This window comes from Littorina saxatilis, linkage group LG12, assembly GCF_037325665.1.
Source record: "Littorina saxatilis isolate snail1 linkage group LG12, US_GU_Lsax_2.0, whole genome shotgun sequence".
Lineage (NCBI taxonomy): Eukaryota > Metazoa > Mollusca > Gastropoda > Littorinimorpha > Littorinidae > Littorina > Littorina saxatilis.
This window is the reverse complement of record NC_090256.1, coordinates 53797276-53817320: the sequence shown is the minus strand read 5'-3', so window position 1 is coordinate 53817320 and position 20045 is coordinate 53797276. Positions and strand designations below refer to the sequence as shown.

The 20045-nt window shown below is 40.6% G+C and overlaps 1 protein-coding gene and 1 long non-coding RNA gene across 3 annotated transcripts; both read right to left on the bottom strand.

The window, feature by feature from the left end:
- Positions 1-433: 433 nt before the first annotated feature.
- LOC138982248 (uncharacterized) lies at positions 434-3063 on the bottom strand. Its single transcript, XR_011460818.1, has 2 exons — positions 2618-3063; positions 434-2435 (listed from the first exon to the last, which is right to left on the bottom strand). It is a non-coding gene; the product is annotated as an uncharacterized lncRNA (long non-coding RNA).
- Positions 3064-12278: 9215 nt separating this feature from the next.
- LOC138982247 (conotoxin Cl14.12-like) lies at positions 12279-18283 on the bottom strand. Of its 2 annotated transcripts, none has more exons than XM_070355484.1 (4): positions 18172-18283; positions 15948-16127; positions 13700-13856; positions 12279-12477 (listed from the first exon to the last, which is right to left on the bottom strand). In XM_070355484.1, the coding sequence occupies exons 2-4, from the start codon at positions 16123-16125 to the stop codon at positions 12444-12446; spliced, it is 369 nt and encodes a 122-aa protein (XP_070211585.1). In that variant the 5' UTR covers positions 16126-16127; positions 18172-18283; the 3' UTR covers positions 12279-12443. The 2 variants fall into 2 exon arrangements, with proteins under 2 accessions (XP_070211585.1, XP_070211586.1); XM_070355485.1 differs by having other exon boundaries at positions 13728-13856.
- Between the last annotated feature and the right edge of the window lie 1762 nt (positions 18284-20045).

The following is a 20045-nucleotide window of genomic DNA, read 5'->3' as shown; positions in this document are numbered from 1 at the left end:
CAGATTAAAACATATATATCTGTTACTATATGTCCGTCCCCATGCACCCACCTTAAAGTTCCCTCTCTCTCTCCCTCTTTTACACTCACCTGGGTAATCGATGAGTCTCAGGTTTAATCAGTGTCCGTCCATATACACATAGACATTCACACAAACACACACACGTTGTTATAGTTGTTATCTAATTCAGTGTTGTATTAAATAGATAAAGAAATCGTTAATACAGCAAGCTTGCATGAATAATTTGCTGTTGTCCTTTTTTTCAGATCAGGTTCTGTAATACAGTAATTATAATTAATACAAGTACAAATTCATGTTTGCAGTCATACTCATAGTGTGTGAGTGTGAGTGTGAGTGTGTGTGTGTGTGTGTGTGTGTGTGTGTGTGTGTGTGTGTGTGTGTGTGTGAAAAGCACTTTGATACTTAAAACATCTGTGTTATTTGATTTTATTACAAAACTGCAGTCAGAATATTAAGCAGACCTATTCCAACAATACATTTTGATCAGCAGTAAATGTAATGTCAAATTATGAACAACAATCATGTGAGCAGATATATCTAACAGAAACACATAGTCTAGCAAAATAATACAACCAAGTACATGTGTGGACATCATCATCCACATAAAAAAATTGATTGTAGGAAGAGCACTCTGTGTTATTACCACTGCTTCAGTCAAACTGCCAGTTCAACTTTATCTCTGTGGGTTGTTTTTTTTCTCTCAGAGTAACATGGGGAAAAAAACCTTTAAAAAACTTGCATGCTACAGAGCTGGATTGTTTCTAGTGATCATGCAGCATGATTTATCCGCATAGAAAACTACTGAAACACCTAAACAGAAATAACAATGTCTACAGAAAAAACCCACTGTTTGATTGCTGTCTGTAGTACTCCTCTTGCTAACAGTGGCATTAAAATAATTAAAACTAAGCTATGCTCTCTTGGGGGGGAAAAAGTGCTCTAAGTACTTTTTGTGTCTACATAGGCAAAACAAAACTATGCAATGTTTCAGATTTCCTGACCCACCCTATGTTTTTCCTCCTTATCCTGGACTATTTTGGACTCTTACAAAAATGTAGGCTACTTCAAAAATGACAAATTTTAATTTTGCAGGCTTACAAGGAAATTGACTCTTCTCTTACAACCAGAATACACCATGATTTCAAGCAAATAAAAAACTACATGCACCTGAGAAAAAAACAAACTTTAATTCAAGAAGTTAGACCTCCTAACCCCAGCTTTTCAATTCAATTCAATACGTTGTTGATGTTGATTATGGAGCTTAACGTCCTCCCAGGTAACTAGGGACCTATATTGGGGCATGATTTTTTATACAATGTTAAAAGTGTAGGGTGTAATGGGGGGGAGGGGGACTGGAGGGTGACGGGGTGTAGTCGCTAATAAATTTAAAGGTGCGTTTATTATCTAATATACCAGACATTTTGTTTTGGCTGGTGTACAGAATAACATCACATAAAATCGCACTCGTAAAACATACAAAACACATAAAATGTACACATCAGTACACACATAACCCAAACCACACATATCCATACCAGCACCATCACACACATATCCACATACATACTCTAGTTTGTACATTATAAAAATAAATACATTATGATTAATATCATTACTAGTCAACTTAAATTAAGGCTCAAAATAGGTCTTAAGATGGATGTTATTTAGTGTAATGAAAGCTATGAGAAAGAAAGTATGAAAGAATGATGCCCTTTCTCCGGTGAAAGTTCTGCTGATTGTGGTAACTTTTTTTTCTGTCTAAAACAGGCATCAGGTTAACTGAACGAGCTGTTTGAGGGGGTGGTGATCCTAACACTGGCCTATGGCAACACTGGTCTATGGCAGCTACAACAAAGCTCTGCATACACAGCAAGACTACAATGCAACAGTGCCCAGACTTTGACTGCTACAGGCTGCTTTCCCATGCAAAGTACAAATGCAAGTGTCCATAAACCAGGGTTTAATACAAAGTCATGTAGTATGTGAGTGAGTTCTGATGAAAAAGTGATTGTGTTGTAATATTGGTTATTACTGAGTGTTGATGTTACAATGATTACATTATAAAAACAACAACAGAACAATGTGAAGAGCAAACTTCTTCTGTGGGCATGCAAGTGAGTTAATCTTGTGTGTGTGTGTGTGTGTGAAACTATATGTGACTGAGTGTTACAAATTTAAATGACAACAGTTTTCTTGATAGCCTTTAAAAACAACAACAAATACATACATTTAACAATCAAACAAATATAGGCACCTCAAAAAAAGTTGTATGTACACCTTCGTGGCTGGTGATGCATTCTTGCTCCCCTGCAAGTTTTCATTCTACAATGTTCCTCAGGCTAGCTTCCTCTCTCTCTCAAATCTGCCCCTCCCACACAATACAACAGGTACAGTGGCCACTCTGACACCAGTCTCTGAAATAATCAAGAACAGTTAAAACTGCGATGAGCTGTTGTTCTTTTACTCGTGAATGCAATGCATGAACACTTAAACAATATCCCACTTATTCGCGAGTGCGTTGACAAGGCGAGAGTGAAAAAATAGCACAGACTCGAAAGCAGACGATAAGTTCAGCACAGAGAGCGGGCGTGTTTACCTTTGATCGCTGAGACAAACAGTGTCGCAATTTTCATCGTCACTGTTTCACTACTGCTGGAAGTGGCCTCCACCCTCATCTTTCATGCTTGATTCGAGGAGAGAAACCGGTAGTTCGAACATGTACGGTTCAATTTCGTCTGCAGTTACGCTTGTTGTCATGTTGGTAAACAACCATCCCCACACGGTGTGACGTCACGGATAATTTATTCATAAGCCAGTCTCGCGAAGATCACGCGGCACAATGGCGGGTCGTTTTGGAGAAGAAATCCGTCGCTTCGGTCACAAAATTCGTCGGATTACGGCCTTAGAAGATTCCGAAGTAAACCAAACATTGTTGAAGACGGTAAGAAAGTGGTTTTCAAACTAACTGCAAACATCGGGAAGTGTTCGGTCGCGCAGGAACACGATTCGAAGCGTTTTTGACGCTAAAACAGCGTGGTCTGGTCCTTTAAAGGACCCGACGAGTTTCCCTGTATAATTCATTTTCTACAGCAACCACCTGTATATAACGACATCTTTTGGTGAGTTCCTTGCGTTGTCGTATGTAGAAAGGTTTGCCTGCATAAGCAAGAAATGGATCCGCCATTGCAGGGATATTGTGATTGATTATACGTTACGGAAATTGTAAATATATATATTGGTTTATTTTGCTCTTGAGATACAAAATTCGGCATTTCAACCTGAATAATTAACAAGCGTCACACAACAGAAACAGATTTGTTTTGTACACGCTAGCATTTTTCGTTTGTTTTTGTTTTACAGTGGATGGGGTCAGTTGAAAAAGATTTGTTTTGTATACGCTAGCATTTTTTTTTATTATTTTTTTTTTTTTTTACAGTGGATGGGGTCAGTTGAGATTAAAGCAGAATAGAAGGGACTTGTTTACTCTCATGCTGAAATGCACACATTTGAAATACACTCTTCAAAAACAATTAAGGATCGGTTGAAAAAACGGATCTAATTATAAAAAATTGCCAAAAAATTAAACATCGACATGATGATTAAAAGATTAATGTGTTTGAATTAACAAATGAACAATGAGTCTTGACCTAGAATTTTGCTTGGCAGGCAGAGTTATTTCCCTTTGTGGGACTTCTCAAAAGCTTCTGCATTTTGGAAGAAAAAGGGTGTTTTTTATAGCCCCATGAAATTTGCGGGACGCATGCCAGGGCAAAAGGTTGTGATACACGTGCTACAACAGGGTCCTGGCTATGAACATCGCTCACCAGCTTGTGTTTAAAGGTTGACAGGCTGACAAAATTATGCACAGTAGCAACATGCCCCCACGAAGAAAACTGAGCGATTTGGATAGAGGAAGGGCAAAAGGATGGCTACAAGACGGTGTTGCTGCCAGGCAAGTGGCACAGAGGCTTGCAGTGGCTCCCTCTGTCATCATCAGACTAAAACAGAGATTCCACGCTACTGGAAGAGTGCAGGAGCGACAACGTTCTGGTCGGCCCAGAGTCACCACACAAAGAGAGGATCGCTTCATTCAGAGGCAGGCCATGCAACAAAGAATGGCTACGGCAAACAACATTAGGCAACGCCTACAAGCTACCACCAACACTGTTGTTAGTGGTCAGACGATCCGAAACCGCTTACACAACTTTGGCTTGCGTGTAAGGCGTCCAGTCCGAGGAACAACCCTGACTGCTAATCACCGAGCAGCTCGCCGAGCCTGGTGCATTCAACATGTGAGGTGGCAACGTCAGCAGTGGGCTCAGGTGTTGTTTACAGATGAGTCCCGCTTTTGCTTGGAACCTGCTGATGGTCGCATCCGAGTGTGGAGGCGTCGCGGAGAGCGCTTCGCAGAAGGCGCTGTTCTGGAACGACAGCGTTTTGGCGGTGGCTCTGTGACGGTCTGGGGAGGGATCAGCACACGTCTAAGGACACTTCTGTACCATGTAGTGGGCAACATGACCGGTGTCCGCTACCAGAATGAGATCCTGCAACCCCTGGTCGTTCCAGCCCTGCAAGCGATCGGCCCTCGTGCGATTCTTCAGGATGACAACGCACCTCCCCATCGCTCTGCAGCTGTAAACACCTTCATCCAGCAGGCCAGGGTCAACAGGATGCTGTGGCCAGCTAACAGCCCGGACCTGAACCCCAAAGAGCACATGTGGGACGAGCTTTGTCGTCGGGTACAGCAACATCACCCTCCTCCTGCCAATCTGGGTCAACTGCTGCAATGGCTCCAGCAGAAGTGGAATGGAGTTCCCAGAGCATTCATATGCAACCTGATCCACTCCATGCGCCAACGATGTGTTGAATGCCTGGCACACAACGGAGGGCACACGGGTTATTGACACTGATTCACATTGTTGTGAATTCCATTTTCGAGGGTTGTCACGTTTGACACACTCTAGCCAAATTGTCGCTGCTGCGTTCGATCTTTGCTTTGTTTGTCATGATTACTCCTTGGTTGTTCAATTATATAATTTTAAAAAAATGAAAGAATTCGGTCTTGTCTGTTTTGTGTGGCGTGCTTGTAAAAAAGTGATCCTTAACTTTTTTTGAAGAGTGTATTTACTAGCCGTTTTCATGGAAATAATTACAGTAATATATACTTCGGCCTATTTTGGACGACTTCGGCCTATTTCGGCCGAATTTAGCCGGCCTGCTTTCTGTAGCCGAAGGAGGCCGACGACGGCCGAAGTAGGCTGATTCAGGCCGACTTACAGCATAATAATATTGATATGATGATGCAAAATACAATGCTATTCATTTCAATCTCTTAATGACATTTCAAATTTCATTAGTATTTTTAGAACTTTAGAATGACTAAACTCATTGTTTCATTTTTAAGCGTTCAAGCTGAAATGCAATCCCATAGTCCAGACTTAGTCACAAATTGCTTGACCCAAACCTGAATGCCAATGACTTTATGCCTTCTTACGAGATGTACTTCGGGGAAAATGTCAGACCATCAAAAAATTGTCCAATTTGTTATGCAATGTTCTGCCTTAATCAACTTTTTCATAAGGCGATAAGACACTTGGCGATATCACATCTCGCATTCGCTTTCAGGTTGAATGTTAACCGCGACGTGTATTTGCAGTGCTTCACCGGCACATTTTGGACAGTGAAAAAATGCAGAAACTTGTCAATATATAGTACTGGAACTAACAAGATCGTCTTAGATTGACTTGTAAAGGGGGCTAAACCACAGAGATATAGAATAGAGCCACCAAGCGCCGCAAACCGTGCAGTAACCGAGACCCGCGCGCCGGCCATCGCGGTGTGCCCATTCTTTCGCTGGCACACCCTGTTTCGCTCTGTCCGGTCTTTGTTTTTTGAGAGCTACAATCTCAATACCACCTTGTTTAAACCTTATAATCATGTTAATAAAAAAAGCAAAGTTGTAGAATAATGATGCGTGTGTCTGTATGCTGCTTAATTTTGCTTTTTTAAATTTTATTATTATTGAAAATACTAACCTGTTGATTTTGTAGTAAGACATCTCTCTCTCTCTCTCTCTCTCTCTCTCTCTCTCTCTCTCTCTCTCTCTCTCTCTCTCTCTCTCTCTCTCTCTCTCTCTCTCTCTCTCTCTCTCTCTCTCTCTCTCTCTCTCTTATTCTCTCCCTCACCCTCTCTTTCTCTCTCTCCCTCTCTCTCTCTTCCCCTCTCTCTCTCCTCTTTCTCTCTCTCTCTCTCTCTCTCTCTCTCTCTCTCTCTCTCTCTCTCTCTCTCTCTCTCTCTCTCTCTCTCTCTCTCTCTCTTCTCTCTCTCAGTCGGTTTTCAGTGGGACCATTTTGCCTGCACTGCTTTTTCTTTAGTTTTACTTTCAATTATATTGTATATTTATTGTATGGAGGACAATCGACTTCAACAATTCAGATTCGTTTGAAATACTCATGTTTTAATGATGAGATTGATGTATCGTTCATAAATAAGTTCACTCATGTGTTTGTACTTAATCATGTATTAAAGATTTTGGCTGAAAGATGTCAGGTTTGTTTGACTGATACTGACACTGACATGTTTCACTGATTTTAATAAGCTTGTTGTACATTCTTCTTTTGAGTACTCTTCTGTGTATAATGCTCGGATTTAAAGAATTTAGCTTTGACATGATTTCAGCCGACTTGTTTGGTTCGAAAACAAATGTATCATTTATCAAATTGCTGTTTCTTTTACAATGGAAACCCCCTTTTAAAGACACCCCCACCCTCAAATGGCTGTATCGTTTTTGTGTCACTCGTGTATACTGACTTAAATTGACAAATTTAGCTTTGATGTCACTATTGCATTTCTTATTACGGCAAAGATTTGTTTCATTTACAGAGAGAGAGAGAGAGAGAGAGAGAGAGAGAGAGAGAGAGAGAGAGAGAGAGAGAGAGAGAGAGAGAGAGAGAGAGACAGACATGAAGACAGACAGACAGACAGACAGACAGACAGACAGACAGACAGACCCACAGACAGACAGACAGACAGAGAGACAGACAGACAGACAGACAGACAGACAGACAGAGAGAGAGAGACAGAGAGGTGGAGAAGGGTGGGGGCGAAAGAGAGAGAGAGAGAGAGAGAGAGAGAGAGAGAGAGAGAGAGAGAGACAATGACAATTCTTTATTTAACGAGGGTAGTAGATTAAGCAGTAGTCTGCTTTTGTACATCCAGCCCTCGCCCTGAAGATCAATCAATCAATCAATCAATATGAGGCTTATATCGCGCGTATTCCGTGGGTACAGTTCTACGCGCAGGGATTTATTTTTTTATTTTTTTTATTTTTATTTTATGCAATTTATATCGCGCACATTTTCAAGGCGCAGGGATTTATTTATGCCGTGTGAGATGGACTTTTTTTTACACAATACATCACGCATTCACATCGGCCAGCAGATCGCAGCCATTTCGGCGCATATCCTACTTTTCACGGCCTATTATTCCAAGTCACACGGGTATTTTGGTGGACATTTTTATCTATGCCTATACAATTTTGCCAGGAAAGACCCTTTCCTGGACCCTTTTGTCAATCGTGGGATCGTTAACGTGCACACCCCAATGTAGTGTACACGAAGGGACCTCGGTTTTTCTCATCCGAAAGATGAATAAAGAGAGACTAACTACAAAAAATGAAATAAAAATACAAGATAAAAAAAATAGAAAATAGAAAAACTAAAATTCTACATTTTAACAGATAACTTAAGTGAAAACACATCTATCTATATATATATACGACTAGTGTCTGTGTGTCTGTCTGTGTATCTGTCTGTGTGTCTGTGCGCGATGCACGGCCAAAGTTCTCGATGGATCTGCTTCAAATTTGGTGGGCATATTCAAGTAGACCCGGGACACGACACAACCTGGTCGATATTTCAACACGTGCTTTCAGCGCGCAGCGCGGAACCGATTTTGGTTCCACCTCAGCTATTTTGGTTCCACCTCAGCTTACCCGGGCCCCCATACCGACACACCATAGCCGCTACACCACATCACAACGCCAAAGTTCTCGGTGGATCTTTTTCAAATTTGGACACCGTATTCAGCTACACCCCGGACACAATATCATCGATGAGATATTTCAACACGTGCTCTCAGCGCGCAGCGCTGAACTCATTTTCGTTTTTGTGTTCATTTCACCATTATAAGTAACTCTTCCTTATCTTCTCCAGTGTTTGGCGTTTATCTCCCTTCCTTCGTGTGGCTTTCCCGTTCAGTTGTAAGTTACTACACTGCGCTGTCCACTGCGCTGAGCGTCTTCGGATATTCCCGGCGTTCTGTTACTGTTACCTATTTTTAGAAGGTCAACGCAGTGTACAGAACGTAAATTGGACCCGTAAATTATCCTCACTGTAAAAGTGCAAAGGTCGAATCAATTTATAGCCACGCGAAAAATACACTGTCATCTATCTCTCTATAGATACGGCTTCTCTGTGTTTGTGTGTGTGTGTGTGTGAGTGTGTGTGTCTCTATGTAAGCAACACCTGTGCATTCTTCAGTTCTGTTTGTGATGTGGTCTGGCGGCTTTTGTGTAATTTTATGTACTGGCCTTCCTTTGAGAAGCCATAACTTGCTCAGTCCTGTTTGAGTGGAGTTCGCCTCCAAAGGTGATTAACACGGTTACATTCGTCGACAAGGATGGGACTCGATATGGTCAGGAATGGCATTATGGCCACTGAATCATTTTCGTGCTGTTGCCATTCCACGAATCTGGGAGGGACCTAAGCTTGGCGGGTCCATAGTTCGGCGTACGGCTCTAAGTACTTCTTCCCGGCGAAGCCGGCTACCCGGCGAAGCGGGTATTCATTCTAGTTATACATATATGTACACAAAATGCATTGCATTGAGGTCAATTGCGAGTTAATTGATGTGAATTAAGTGGTATAGTGCAGCTTGCACTTTTTCAACATCATGCGAGAGAGAGAGAGAGAGAGAGAGAGAGAGAGAGAGAGAGAGAGAGAGAGAGACATCATGCGAGAGAGAGAGAGAGACATCATGCGAGAGAAAGAGAGAGAGAGAGATAGAGAGAGAGAGAGAGAGAGAGAGAGAGAGAGAGAGAGAGAGAGAGAGAGAGAGAGAGAGAGAGAGAGAGAGAGAGAGAGAGAGGTTTATGAATAACATCTACAAATTTGTTTAACTTTGTCATCTTGATGTTTGCTTCGTCTGATTGGCTTCTCTTGTGACACTAACTGGTTTTGCATCATTTTTATATTTAGTCAAGTTTTGACTAAATATTTTAACATCGAGGGGGAATCGAAACGAGGGTCGTGGTGTATGTGTGTCTGTCTGTCTGTGCGTGTGTGTGTGTGTGTGTGTGTGTGTGTGTGTGTGTGTAGAGCGATTCAAACTAAACTACTGGACCGATCTTTATGAAATTTGACATGAGAGTTCCTGGGTATGAAATCCCTGAACGTTTTTTTCGTTTTTTTGATAAATGTCTTTGATGACGTCATATCCGGCTTTTCGTGAAAGTTGAGGCGGCACTGTCACGCCCTCATTTTTCAACCAAATTGGTTGAAAGTTTGGTCAAGTAATCTTCGACGAAGCCCGGACTTCGGTATTGCATTTCAGCTTGGTGGCTTAAAAATTAATTAATGACTTTGGTCATTAAAAATCTGAAAATTGTAAAAAAAAAAAAAATTTTATAAAACGATCCAAATTTACGTTTATCTTATTCTCCATCATTTGCTGATTCCAAAGACATATAAATATGTTATATTTGGATTAAAAACAAGCTCTGAAAATTAAATATATAAAAATTATTATCAAAATTAAATTGTCCAAATCAATTTAAAAACACTTTCATCTTATTTCTTGTCGGTTCCTGATTCCAAAAACATATAGATATGATATGTTTGGATTAAAAACACGCTCAGAAAGTTAAAACAAAGAGAGGTACAGAAAAGCGTGCTATCCTTCTTAGCGCAACTACTACCCCGCTCTTCTTGTCAATTTCACTGCCTTTGCCATGAGCGGTGGACTGACGATGCTACGAGTATACGGTCTTGCTGAAAAATGGCATTGCGTTCAGTTTCATTCTGTGAGTTCGACAGCTACTTGACTAAATATTGTATTTTCGCCTTACGCGACTTGTTTCAATTGTTATAAAATTAATGTTCTTGGTTTCGTATAACCTTTTTGTCTCAATCTGTCTGACAGTCTCTGTAGTGTGTGTGTGTGTGTGTGTGTGTGTGTGTGTGTGTGTGTGTGTGTGTGTGTGTGTGTGTGTGTGTGTGTGTGTGTGTTCGTTCGTTCGTTCGTGTGTGTGACTGTGCGCCCGTTTTTTTTTCTCTCTTTCGATCAGTGTAACGTATTTAGTATGCGGTAAGAAATACCATTGTCCCCCTTCCATCCACCAGGTACCGCCACTAGCAGATCATATTATTTTCTGAATAGTTTCTTCATTACTCAATAACATTATGCCAGCTGATTCTAATCAACCGACGGAGATAAGAAGCCCAGTGTGCCACAATCCCACTGAAATGTACACTGGTCAGGCTGTGGGATGGGCACAGCGAAATGGCGGCCCGGTAGCTGCAATCGTTTCCCCTGCCAGCACAGCGCTTGGTGGCTCTATTCTATATCTCTGTGGGCTAAACGCGTGGCTGTAAACATACTACAGGTGTTTCGACAAACGGAGTTTTCCCCTTGATTTTTTGTTTTCGTATTTATCAAAGACATGTTGTTTTTGAGTTTAAAATAGAACATTCTTCATAACAGATGGTTTGAAATAGTTCTCTTAGTTGCGCAAGTCTATATATTTTTTACATCATCAAACAGAGACAAAGAAGCAGGTCGTGGAATAGAACTCAACAGAATGGCCCGTTAATGTTATTTCTGGTTATATCCACTTTTCTCGGAAACTCGAGTCACTGAGTCGTCGCCACGCTCGAGAACTCAAGTGTAATATTTGAAGTTAAAATCTCTCTCGACTACAGTGCGACAAGAGTCCCCGATTGACGGTGCGCTAGTCCTTACTTTTGTGGTCCGGGGTTCGATTCGCTTCGAATGCAATTTTATGTTCATTTTTTTCTGAACTCGTAATTCTTGTATTTTTATTTATTTGTTTCATTCCAAACGGTTTTCAACTTTTTTTTGTTTTCTTAATTCTATATACTTGTATTTTTTCATTTTGATTTATCCCAAAGATTATTTAGTCGTGTATTGAAAATCGAAGTGCATTAGTGACTTTGAACAGCTTTCCCACAATCTCGTATTCTATTTTTAGTAATGGCTATTTCCAAGGAAAGGTCAACGGGCATATGTATCACTTACTCTACAATTCTTGTGTTTTGAAAAATAATTTTGAAACGTTAGTAGTCTATCTGATTTTAGATTGTTATAATTTTCTTTTTAAATAACACTTTTCAGTTTAGGCTCGATTCCTGGCGGATTACTTGAGCAAACATTGAACATTAAATATTATTTGGGGAAGAAAATAAGAAATTTCCACCGACAATTGTACTTTTCACTGCTTTAAGTTGTTATAAAATAATATCAACAATTAATTCTGTCTACCATTGATTTACTTTGTGTGTATGTGTGTATGTGTGTGTGTGTGTGTGTGTGTGTGTGTGTGTGTGTGTGTGTGTGTGTGTATGTGTGTGTTTGAGTGTGTGTGTGTGTGCGTGTGTGTGTGTGTGTGTTTATGTGTGTGTGTGTTTATGTGTGTGTGTGTGTATGTGTGTGTGTGTGTGTGTGTGTGTGTGTGTGTGTGTGCGTTCGTGTACGTGTTTGTGTGTGTGTGTGTGTGTGTGTGTGTGTGTGTGTGTGTGTGTGTGTGTGTGTGTGTGTGTGTGTGTGTGTGTGTGTGTGTGTGTGTGAGAGTCATCTATTTCAATCCTGTTTTGGATATATCATTGCATTTTATGCACACGATTCGATGCTGTCATGTAAGAACAAAAAGTGTAGTGTGTTTCAACTAATGAGCTTAATGAATATATATCTTGATAAGGTAAACTTTAAAGAAGGTTGTTTAAATCGAAATTTATTGAAAACAAATGAACACACACACACACACACACGCACACATACACACACACACACACACACACACACACGTACGCGCACACACTCACAGACACACACACACAGTGACACACACACACACTAACACACACACACACACACACACCACCACCACCTCCGCCACCACCACCACTATCCTCCTCCCTTCACTCACTCATTTATCTTTTGAATTCTAAAACTACCAGCAGAACATTTCATGTCTTCTTTTATTTCCCACAAATAAATAGAGTAACTCAGTTTTGCATACACTTGCTCTCTAAACATAAAGTTATCCGCCGAGGGAGAAGTACGTCACTGGTTGTGTATCCTGTGGACGATTGCATTGCGCGTGGGAGGCTGGTCAGGTAGTTAGCTTATCCGGCAACTTGCTCCAACTTAGCAAGGGCACTGCAAACAAGCCAACAACAACGCATCATTTTATGTTGCCAGTGATACTTTCTTAATCAAAGGAATCTGTTAACGATATTTAAACCAAGCCGAGGTCATATAGTCTTCTTTTCAATTGCCGCAACTTAACTGCCCAGATCTACTTTGTCTGGCCCTCTCCAGAGAAATACCTCCCCCACTGCTGCCGAACGCACCAGAACTGTGTGCGTGATGTTTGTTTCGTATTATTTTCTCGTCAGGTAGCACCTGTCTCGAGAAATAAGGCCAAAAAAAAAAAATAGGTGTGGTTACGGTAACATAGCCCCAAAAAATAGGGTAGGTAGGTAGGCAATCACTTTTTTTTTTTTTTTAACTTTTTTTTCTAATGTGTACAAATTAAACCTACCCTACTTTCCGGGTGACAAGGCGCTTTGTTATCTAAGACGCACCCCCTTCTTTTTAAAAAAAAATTGTAATCCAGTCACTCATTGGACGCAGGGGGCCAATAGGGCGCACCAAAATGACCCAGTTTTTGACATGAGAGGTGGTTCCCCTGTCATATCTGAGAGAGGAAACACTTCCTGGATCGGGGTCAGTGACCGGTCAGTGACCAAAGGCATTGTGATAGCTGGGTGGCCTTGTTAAAAGACACGACCTTCTTCCCAGGGGTCAATGACCCAGTTTTTGCCATGAGAGGTGGTTCCCCTGTCATATCTGAGAGAGGAAACACTTCCTGCATCCGGGTCAGTGACCGAGTTTAACAGAGTGGAAATCTGTGTGTGCGGCCAGATCAAAGGCAGGGCAGTACCTAGTAGCTGAAACATGCATTATCACAAGTTGTTTGACTGGTACTCAAGCGGTCTCTTTGATTTTTTTCCTATTTCATACACGGATTAGGCGCTTGAAAGTAGGGTACTTGACAGGGAAATAAGTGTGGCTTTCGCTTTCATTGCGTTTTTTGCACTGGTTTTTTTTGTTTTTTTGTTTTTTTGTTTTGACAAATGTAATAAAAAGTTATAGGATCGGCCCCTAAAAATAGGGTAGGTCGGGTTACCGTAACCACACCTATTTTTTTTTTAGGCCTAAGCGTCGTACAAGACCAGCGCTGTTCCATGAGATGATACCCCCCCCCCCCCCCTAAAAAAAATAATACTTAAAATGTAATGACAGAAAATAAACACCACGAGGCTTAATTTGCATGTACTGGTGTCGTATACTTTAAAAAGTGTGTTGAAAGACTTACGCCTTGCAGGCAGGCCTGCACAGACTACCGGCAATGGGTACAGCCAGAGGCGTCAGCACCGTGGCGGCGGCTCCCGTACAGGCTGTCAGGCACCCGGCCTCCGTGGTCCTTGAATCGATCAGAGGAATCAGCTTGTGGACGACACTGTCAAAGTCGACTGAAACCACACAGAACATATAGCTTTAAGCAAAAGGTAGAATCGATCGGAGGAGTTTCCTTTTTTTTTTAAGTACGCTGCAGAAACCTGATATATATCGTAATTTCCACGATGATTTTTCGCGGGAACAAAATTCCTGAATGTTTGTTTTACGAGCTTCAATCTTGCCGTGGCAATTGTGAGGTAACTATTTTAAATGTAACTAGTGCATTAACTGTTGTTATGCGCAGTTTTGTGTTTGCAAAATGTGCGTCATTTCACCCATTTTGGGGGAATATCTATTATCACACATCTTCTACATCGATTGAACTGTTTATCCAGGTTGACTAGTATATTTAAGCTTAACGGACAACCATCATTGCATAATTCAGTTTAAATTTGACGTTGAAACTGAGCAAGAAACAGAGAAACCCCCACTGAGACCAACTTCGTAGAAAGTACCATACACAAAGGTATCAGCGCATAAATGACGCTCTTAAAATTGACGGAAATCCAAAAGGAAAGAGACTTTAAAAATGACAGTGTTGAAGTTGATTGCAAACTCATTAAAAAGACTGCCATACAAGACCTGCTTTGAACTACGGAATCATGACATGCATAACACTTATACAGTCCAAGATAACCGAAACCTCAAAGGAAAGCTTTTAATCATAACAGAGTCGAGAAAAGGCACAAACTATTTACATTCGAAAACTTTGAATAGATGAGAGAGACCAACTTCTGAACAACACTGGCATAAGTGAATGAAAACACAAAGTAGAGAACAATTTGAGTTGATCAGTAAAATCAGTGTATTAATTTAAATGTGAAATTTGACTGAAACAAGAACGGCAAGCTTGGAACACAATTCGCTGTTTGATTCTCATAATCCTTATTATAACACTGCTGAGAGGAACATAAACTCTAATCAGGAAAAACTGTAAACACAAGGCTGAGTCGAACAAAGGAATAATCTCATGAACGACACAATGACTGTTGAAATAAGGTAAACCACACAGGAAAAAAGCTTTGATCTGAATGCAAGGACTTTAGAGCCTAAGTATGACAACACAAGTCTATCGACCAAATTCATTCCTTCTGAAACTGAAACTTAAAGTTAAATTACGAGACGCCTGGTAGATGGTTTTCCGAGTGGTTGTCTGTTTGCGCAAGGTGTTGCGAGGTTTTCAAGGTGGTGCTGTACAATAATAGCATGCGGTAATGGATGCGTCATTTACATGATAGCGTAGGAAAAGCAAGAGAGGTTTTTGCTGAACATGTAACAACATCAACAATAAGCTTAAATTTTAGCGTCGTAAACTCAGGAAAGTTCTTCTGGTGCAATGTAAGCCAGCTCTTACTTTGCATCTCAAAAGATGCGTTCCACTTACTTGTGGCTTAGAATGAAAGCATCGGGGAGAACATTTTAAGAACAAAAGCACAAGATAAAGCTTGTCAAAAATGACGACCGGAATGATTTGTTTTTTCGAACAACTCAAATGACCAAATTCTGCACACTTTTAAAGCTCATTTTGTCAAGGAATGTCACATGAGTCATTCTTTGCATTGATACCAGTCATGTCTATCAGATATAATGCAATAATGACAACGGGTGATGAGCTTTGACTTTATTATGCTAAAGTTCAAGATTGCACAACCTACAATGCTAAAATAAATCTAAAAACAAAGAGACTGCGAACGTTCCAAAATTCAGAATAAAAAAACAAGAAAGGTAGGTTGTTGGAACGTTTGTTATTGACAAAACAATACATTCACAAATATATCGACCTAACGGTCTTTCGAGTACACAGACAAACAATTAATAACGAAACCTTATCTGGCTGATTTTAACTTCATTTTGGATTTCTTCATTTCTTCAATTTGAATGAATCATTCGCTTGCGGCTTCGTGGCAGGCGGAAGAAAAAATCAGCCAGATAAGTTTTCGTTATTAATTGTTTGTCTGTGCACTTGAAAGACCGTTGGGTCGATATTTGTGAATGTTTGTGAATGTATTGTTTTGTTAATAACAAACGTTCCAACAACCTGCCTCTCTTGTTTTTTGATTTACAATGCTAAAGTTCAAGATTGCCCAACAATGCCCGAAGCTCACTGTGGATTCCATTTTTCAGATGGTTGAACTCATCCTTGGTGGAGTTCCACAGTTTGTTGAAGGTGTTTTTGATGGCGTCGATAGCGTGTTGGAAGGTATCCTTGATGAAGCGTTTCTCCGGGTCCGGGGCAGCGTAGGCCACCACCAGTACAGCCAGCAACACAGCGACAACCTTCATGGCTTGGTGACAGAGAGAAAACGTTCTCTATTCCAATGTTCAATGTTTTAATGCTCGTTTGTTTTTTATTTTAGTTATTCACTTACTTACTACCCGTTATGCCTTGTGGCACAGACACAAAGAACCTCCATTCCTGTTTTGTGCCAACTAAATGAACTTGTTGAGTGTGCCCGTGCCGTGATTCAGGCTGGTTTTATTTTTACTTCTTAGGTTAGGGGATGGAGAGAACACTTTCTCTATTCCAATGGGATTTATTTCAATCTTTCCTTTTTTCGTTTTGATTTTCTGTTTTAGTTATTTATTTACTTGCTACCCGTAATACCTTGTGGCGTGCAAAGTAGACACAGAGGACATCCATTCTTGTCTGTTTTGGGCCAACTTGTAGAGTAAACCCTGAACGGGGTTCAGGTGGCTGTTATTTTTTATTTCTAGAGTTCAAACGTTAACTTTCTATTTTATTCTTTCGGTTCAAATCATCGGGTAATTGCATGCAAAGAAATCTACAAATCCAAAAATCCAAACAAAAAAAGAAAGCGGAACTTAATGATAACACAACTGTGTGAATAGATGAATAAACATAAAGAGAATAATGATTAAAACCATACGGCCTGTACCTCAAGCCTCTACATGTGCGTTCTAAATACAGGTGAGCCATTCAATGTATACCCAGCAACAAAAGAAACGCGAACAAATTCTGCATTGTTTGATTGAAAAAATCTCGAACAATTATAGAGTTAGGGTTATCAAACCACAAAAGTATGATGAAGGCATATTTGACTTAGCTGTTGTGTGATTATTTCGATGCTTCGACTGTTTCAACACACGGGACAAGCAGGTTTCACATTAAACAAATTATGCGCGCTCGCAGCACGTGCAAGTCGAGCAGGAGAAATCTGATGTGTGAGATGTGTTCACGAATGCATTAGCAACCAAAAGAGACCATAGCACGCTTGCTGCCAGTCTCTCCTTTGAAACAGCCAGCATGCCAAGATTGACACCACCAAAACGCCAGGTCGACTTAAAGCTGGGGATGATCCAGAAGCGCTGGCATGTTCTTTAAACGTGCATATGTCAACAGTCTATCACCTTCAGCAATGTTTTGTTGACATTGGAAGCACTGCAGTTATGCAACGCGGTGGAATATTCGCATTACCTCAATAAGACAAGATCGCAAGTTCCTGCCACAACGTCTTCGATATCGATTCAATACAGCCACTGATACTACCAGGAACATAATTGGGAACCACCAATGTCCGATCAGTGGCCAGACAGCGCGATGAAGACTGACCGAGCGAGACCTCCAAAACTTCTGGTCAGCTAGAGGACACGTCCTTCCTCGAAGACATGAAGTGGCGCGCTAGCAGTTGGCCCAGAATCACCTAACTGGAACTTGTGGCAAGGAACAAAACATTGTGTTCCCTAGTATGATGACCCTTGCTGCATCAATCATGTTAATGAGCTTGCGAGAGTGTGGAGAAAAAGGGGTGAGCGTTATGTTGATGGCTGCATCATTGAACACAATGCCCAGGGTGGACTAAACGAGATGGTATGGGGTATGATTTGCCTCAACCAAACTTTTGGACCTGTGCTTTTCCACAATCTTGGTCCTGGTCGGGAAAATGGTATCAACTAATGCATCCACTTCACGAGGCGCCGATGTCAGACAGTCATCAACGCCAGCGGGGGCCATACGCATAATGACTTTCCGGCGGGTTTTGGGTTGCCCAGGACAACAAAGGACGATCCCATACCGAAGTAGAGTGTTATAAGAACATCTCACCTTTATTTTAATGTCCGGTGTTTTTTTAGCTATGCAATTTTCAAATTTCAAGTAAACTTATTTCTAAAGATAATTCGCGTTTCTTTTATTGCTCGGTATATTTCAAATAATTATTTTTGATTTTATTTTGCGTAAGGTTAAAGTAAAAAAAAAATCATTTTATAGTATTGTTTTAAACATATCTCACATTTAGTGTTTAAAAAAAACTCCACTTAATTTCGTTTTGTTAGTGTTCCTGAAAATGGCAGAGAATTCAGAGTACTCACCTAGAGATACAGGCAAGGTAGGACAGATGATGTGGGAAAAATCAACTGTACAGGTTTGAAGAGAAGCTACCGTTTTATACTTTCATTGTCGTGACTTTAATTCTAACGTGTGTGTGTGTGTGTGTGTGTGTGTGTGTGTGTGTGTGTGTGTGTGTGTGTGTGTGTGTGTGTGTGTGTGTGTGTGTGTGTGTGTGTGTGTGTGTGTGAGTGTGTATGTGTGCGCACGTGCGTATTGTGTGTCTGTAGTCTGTGTTCAAGTACGAGTGAACCGTGCCTGGACGACTTTTTTCCCAGGTCACTAGATTTCTCCTTATCATTCTCTTAAGTTTTAAGTCAGCAAAAAGAGACCAAATACTGTGAACTTGTCTACCCGCACAGAAAAAAATATTAGTGCTACCTTTTTATGTTATTCATATAAACAGTCGAACATGCCCTCAAGACCACCTCGCTATAACGACCACCTGTTCTCAACGACCACCCGACGAGATTCCCTTTATAATTCATTTTCTATAGCAACCACCTGTATATAACGACATTTTTGTGTGAGTTCCTAGCGTGGTCGTTATATATATAAAATGGTTTGCCTGCATCAGCAACTATTGGATCCGCCATTGTAGGAATATTGTGATTCTTCTTTTTCTTCTTCGTCGTTCGCTGGAATATTGTGATTGACTAAAGGTTAAGGAGATTGTAAATATATATATATATATATATATATATATATATATATATATATATATATATATATATATATATATATATATATATATATATATATATATATATATATATATATATATATATATATGAGGGGGTCTGAACAAAACAAAAGGAAGCAAGCGTTTTAAATTTTGTAAACAACAGTAGGTAAGAATTATGCAGAATTGTCTCCCGGTCCATGAGAGATTAAAATGCACCGAAGTGAACAAACGACGTTCATCCTCAAATTTCAATGAAGAATCGGGGAATATAAAGAGTGATGTGCAGATGCAATGTTGCTTTAAATCCTTATCATTGTTGTGGAGTGATATTCTAGCGGACTTTGGCATTTGTACCATACTTGAGGTGCACAGAGTACCCAGAGTTCTGAGGTAGTCTTTTATCTGTTGATTACCCTACTTTAAGTAATGTCATGCACACTGAGGCTGTGTGTGTGTGTGTGTGTGTGTGTGTGTGTGTGTGTGTGTGTGTGTCTGTCTGTCTGTCTGTGTGTGTGTCTGTTGGTGTGTAGCCTACGTTTGTGTATGTGTGTGTATGTATGTTTGTGTATGTGTGTGTGTGTGTGTGTGTATGTATGTTTGTGTATGTAGGTGTGTGTGTATGTATGTTTGTGTATGTGTGTGTGTGTGGGAGGGGAGTGGGTGGGTGTGTACGTATGTTTGTGTGTGTGTGTTTGTGTGTTTGTGTGTATGTGTGTGTGTGTGTTTGTGTGTGTGTGTGTTTGTGTGTATGTGTGTGTGTTTGTGTGTGTGTGTGTTTGTGTGTGTATGTGTGTGTGTGTGTGTGTGTGTGTGTGTGTGTGTGTGTGTGTTTTAGTGCATTGAATGGGTCAATAGGAATTCTTCAATTTGAAGTGTGTTCATATCGTAAGCTACATTGTAAACGCCCGGTATCGAGCAAACGCCCATCCCCTACTTTGGGTCTATCGGAACTGTGTTTAAAGCCTCCCATAAATCCCCGGTTTCTGGTCACAGACACTGTCAGGCTTTTACACACAGTATAAACACCCTTTCGTTTAAACTCTTAAAGCTAGAGAACATCCTCGGTGCCCTCCATAAAGAGCGAGCATTTGTCAAAGAATTTATGTTTGTGTGGCCAGCCGGATTTACTTCAAAACAAATGGGAAGCCTCGTTTTGGCGCTAGATCTAACTTT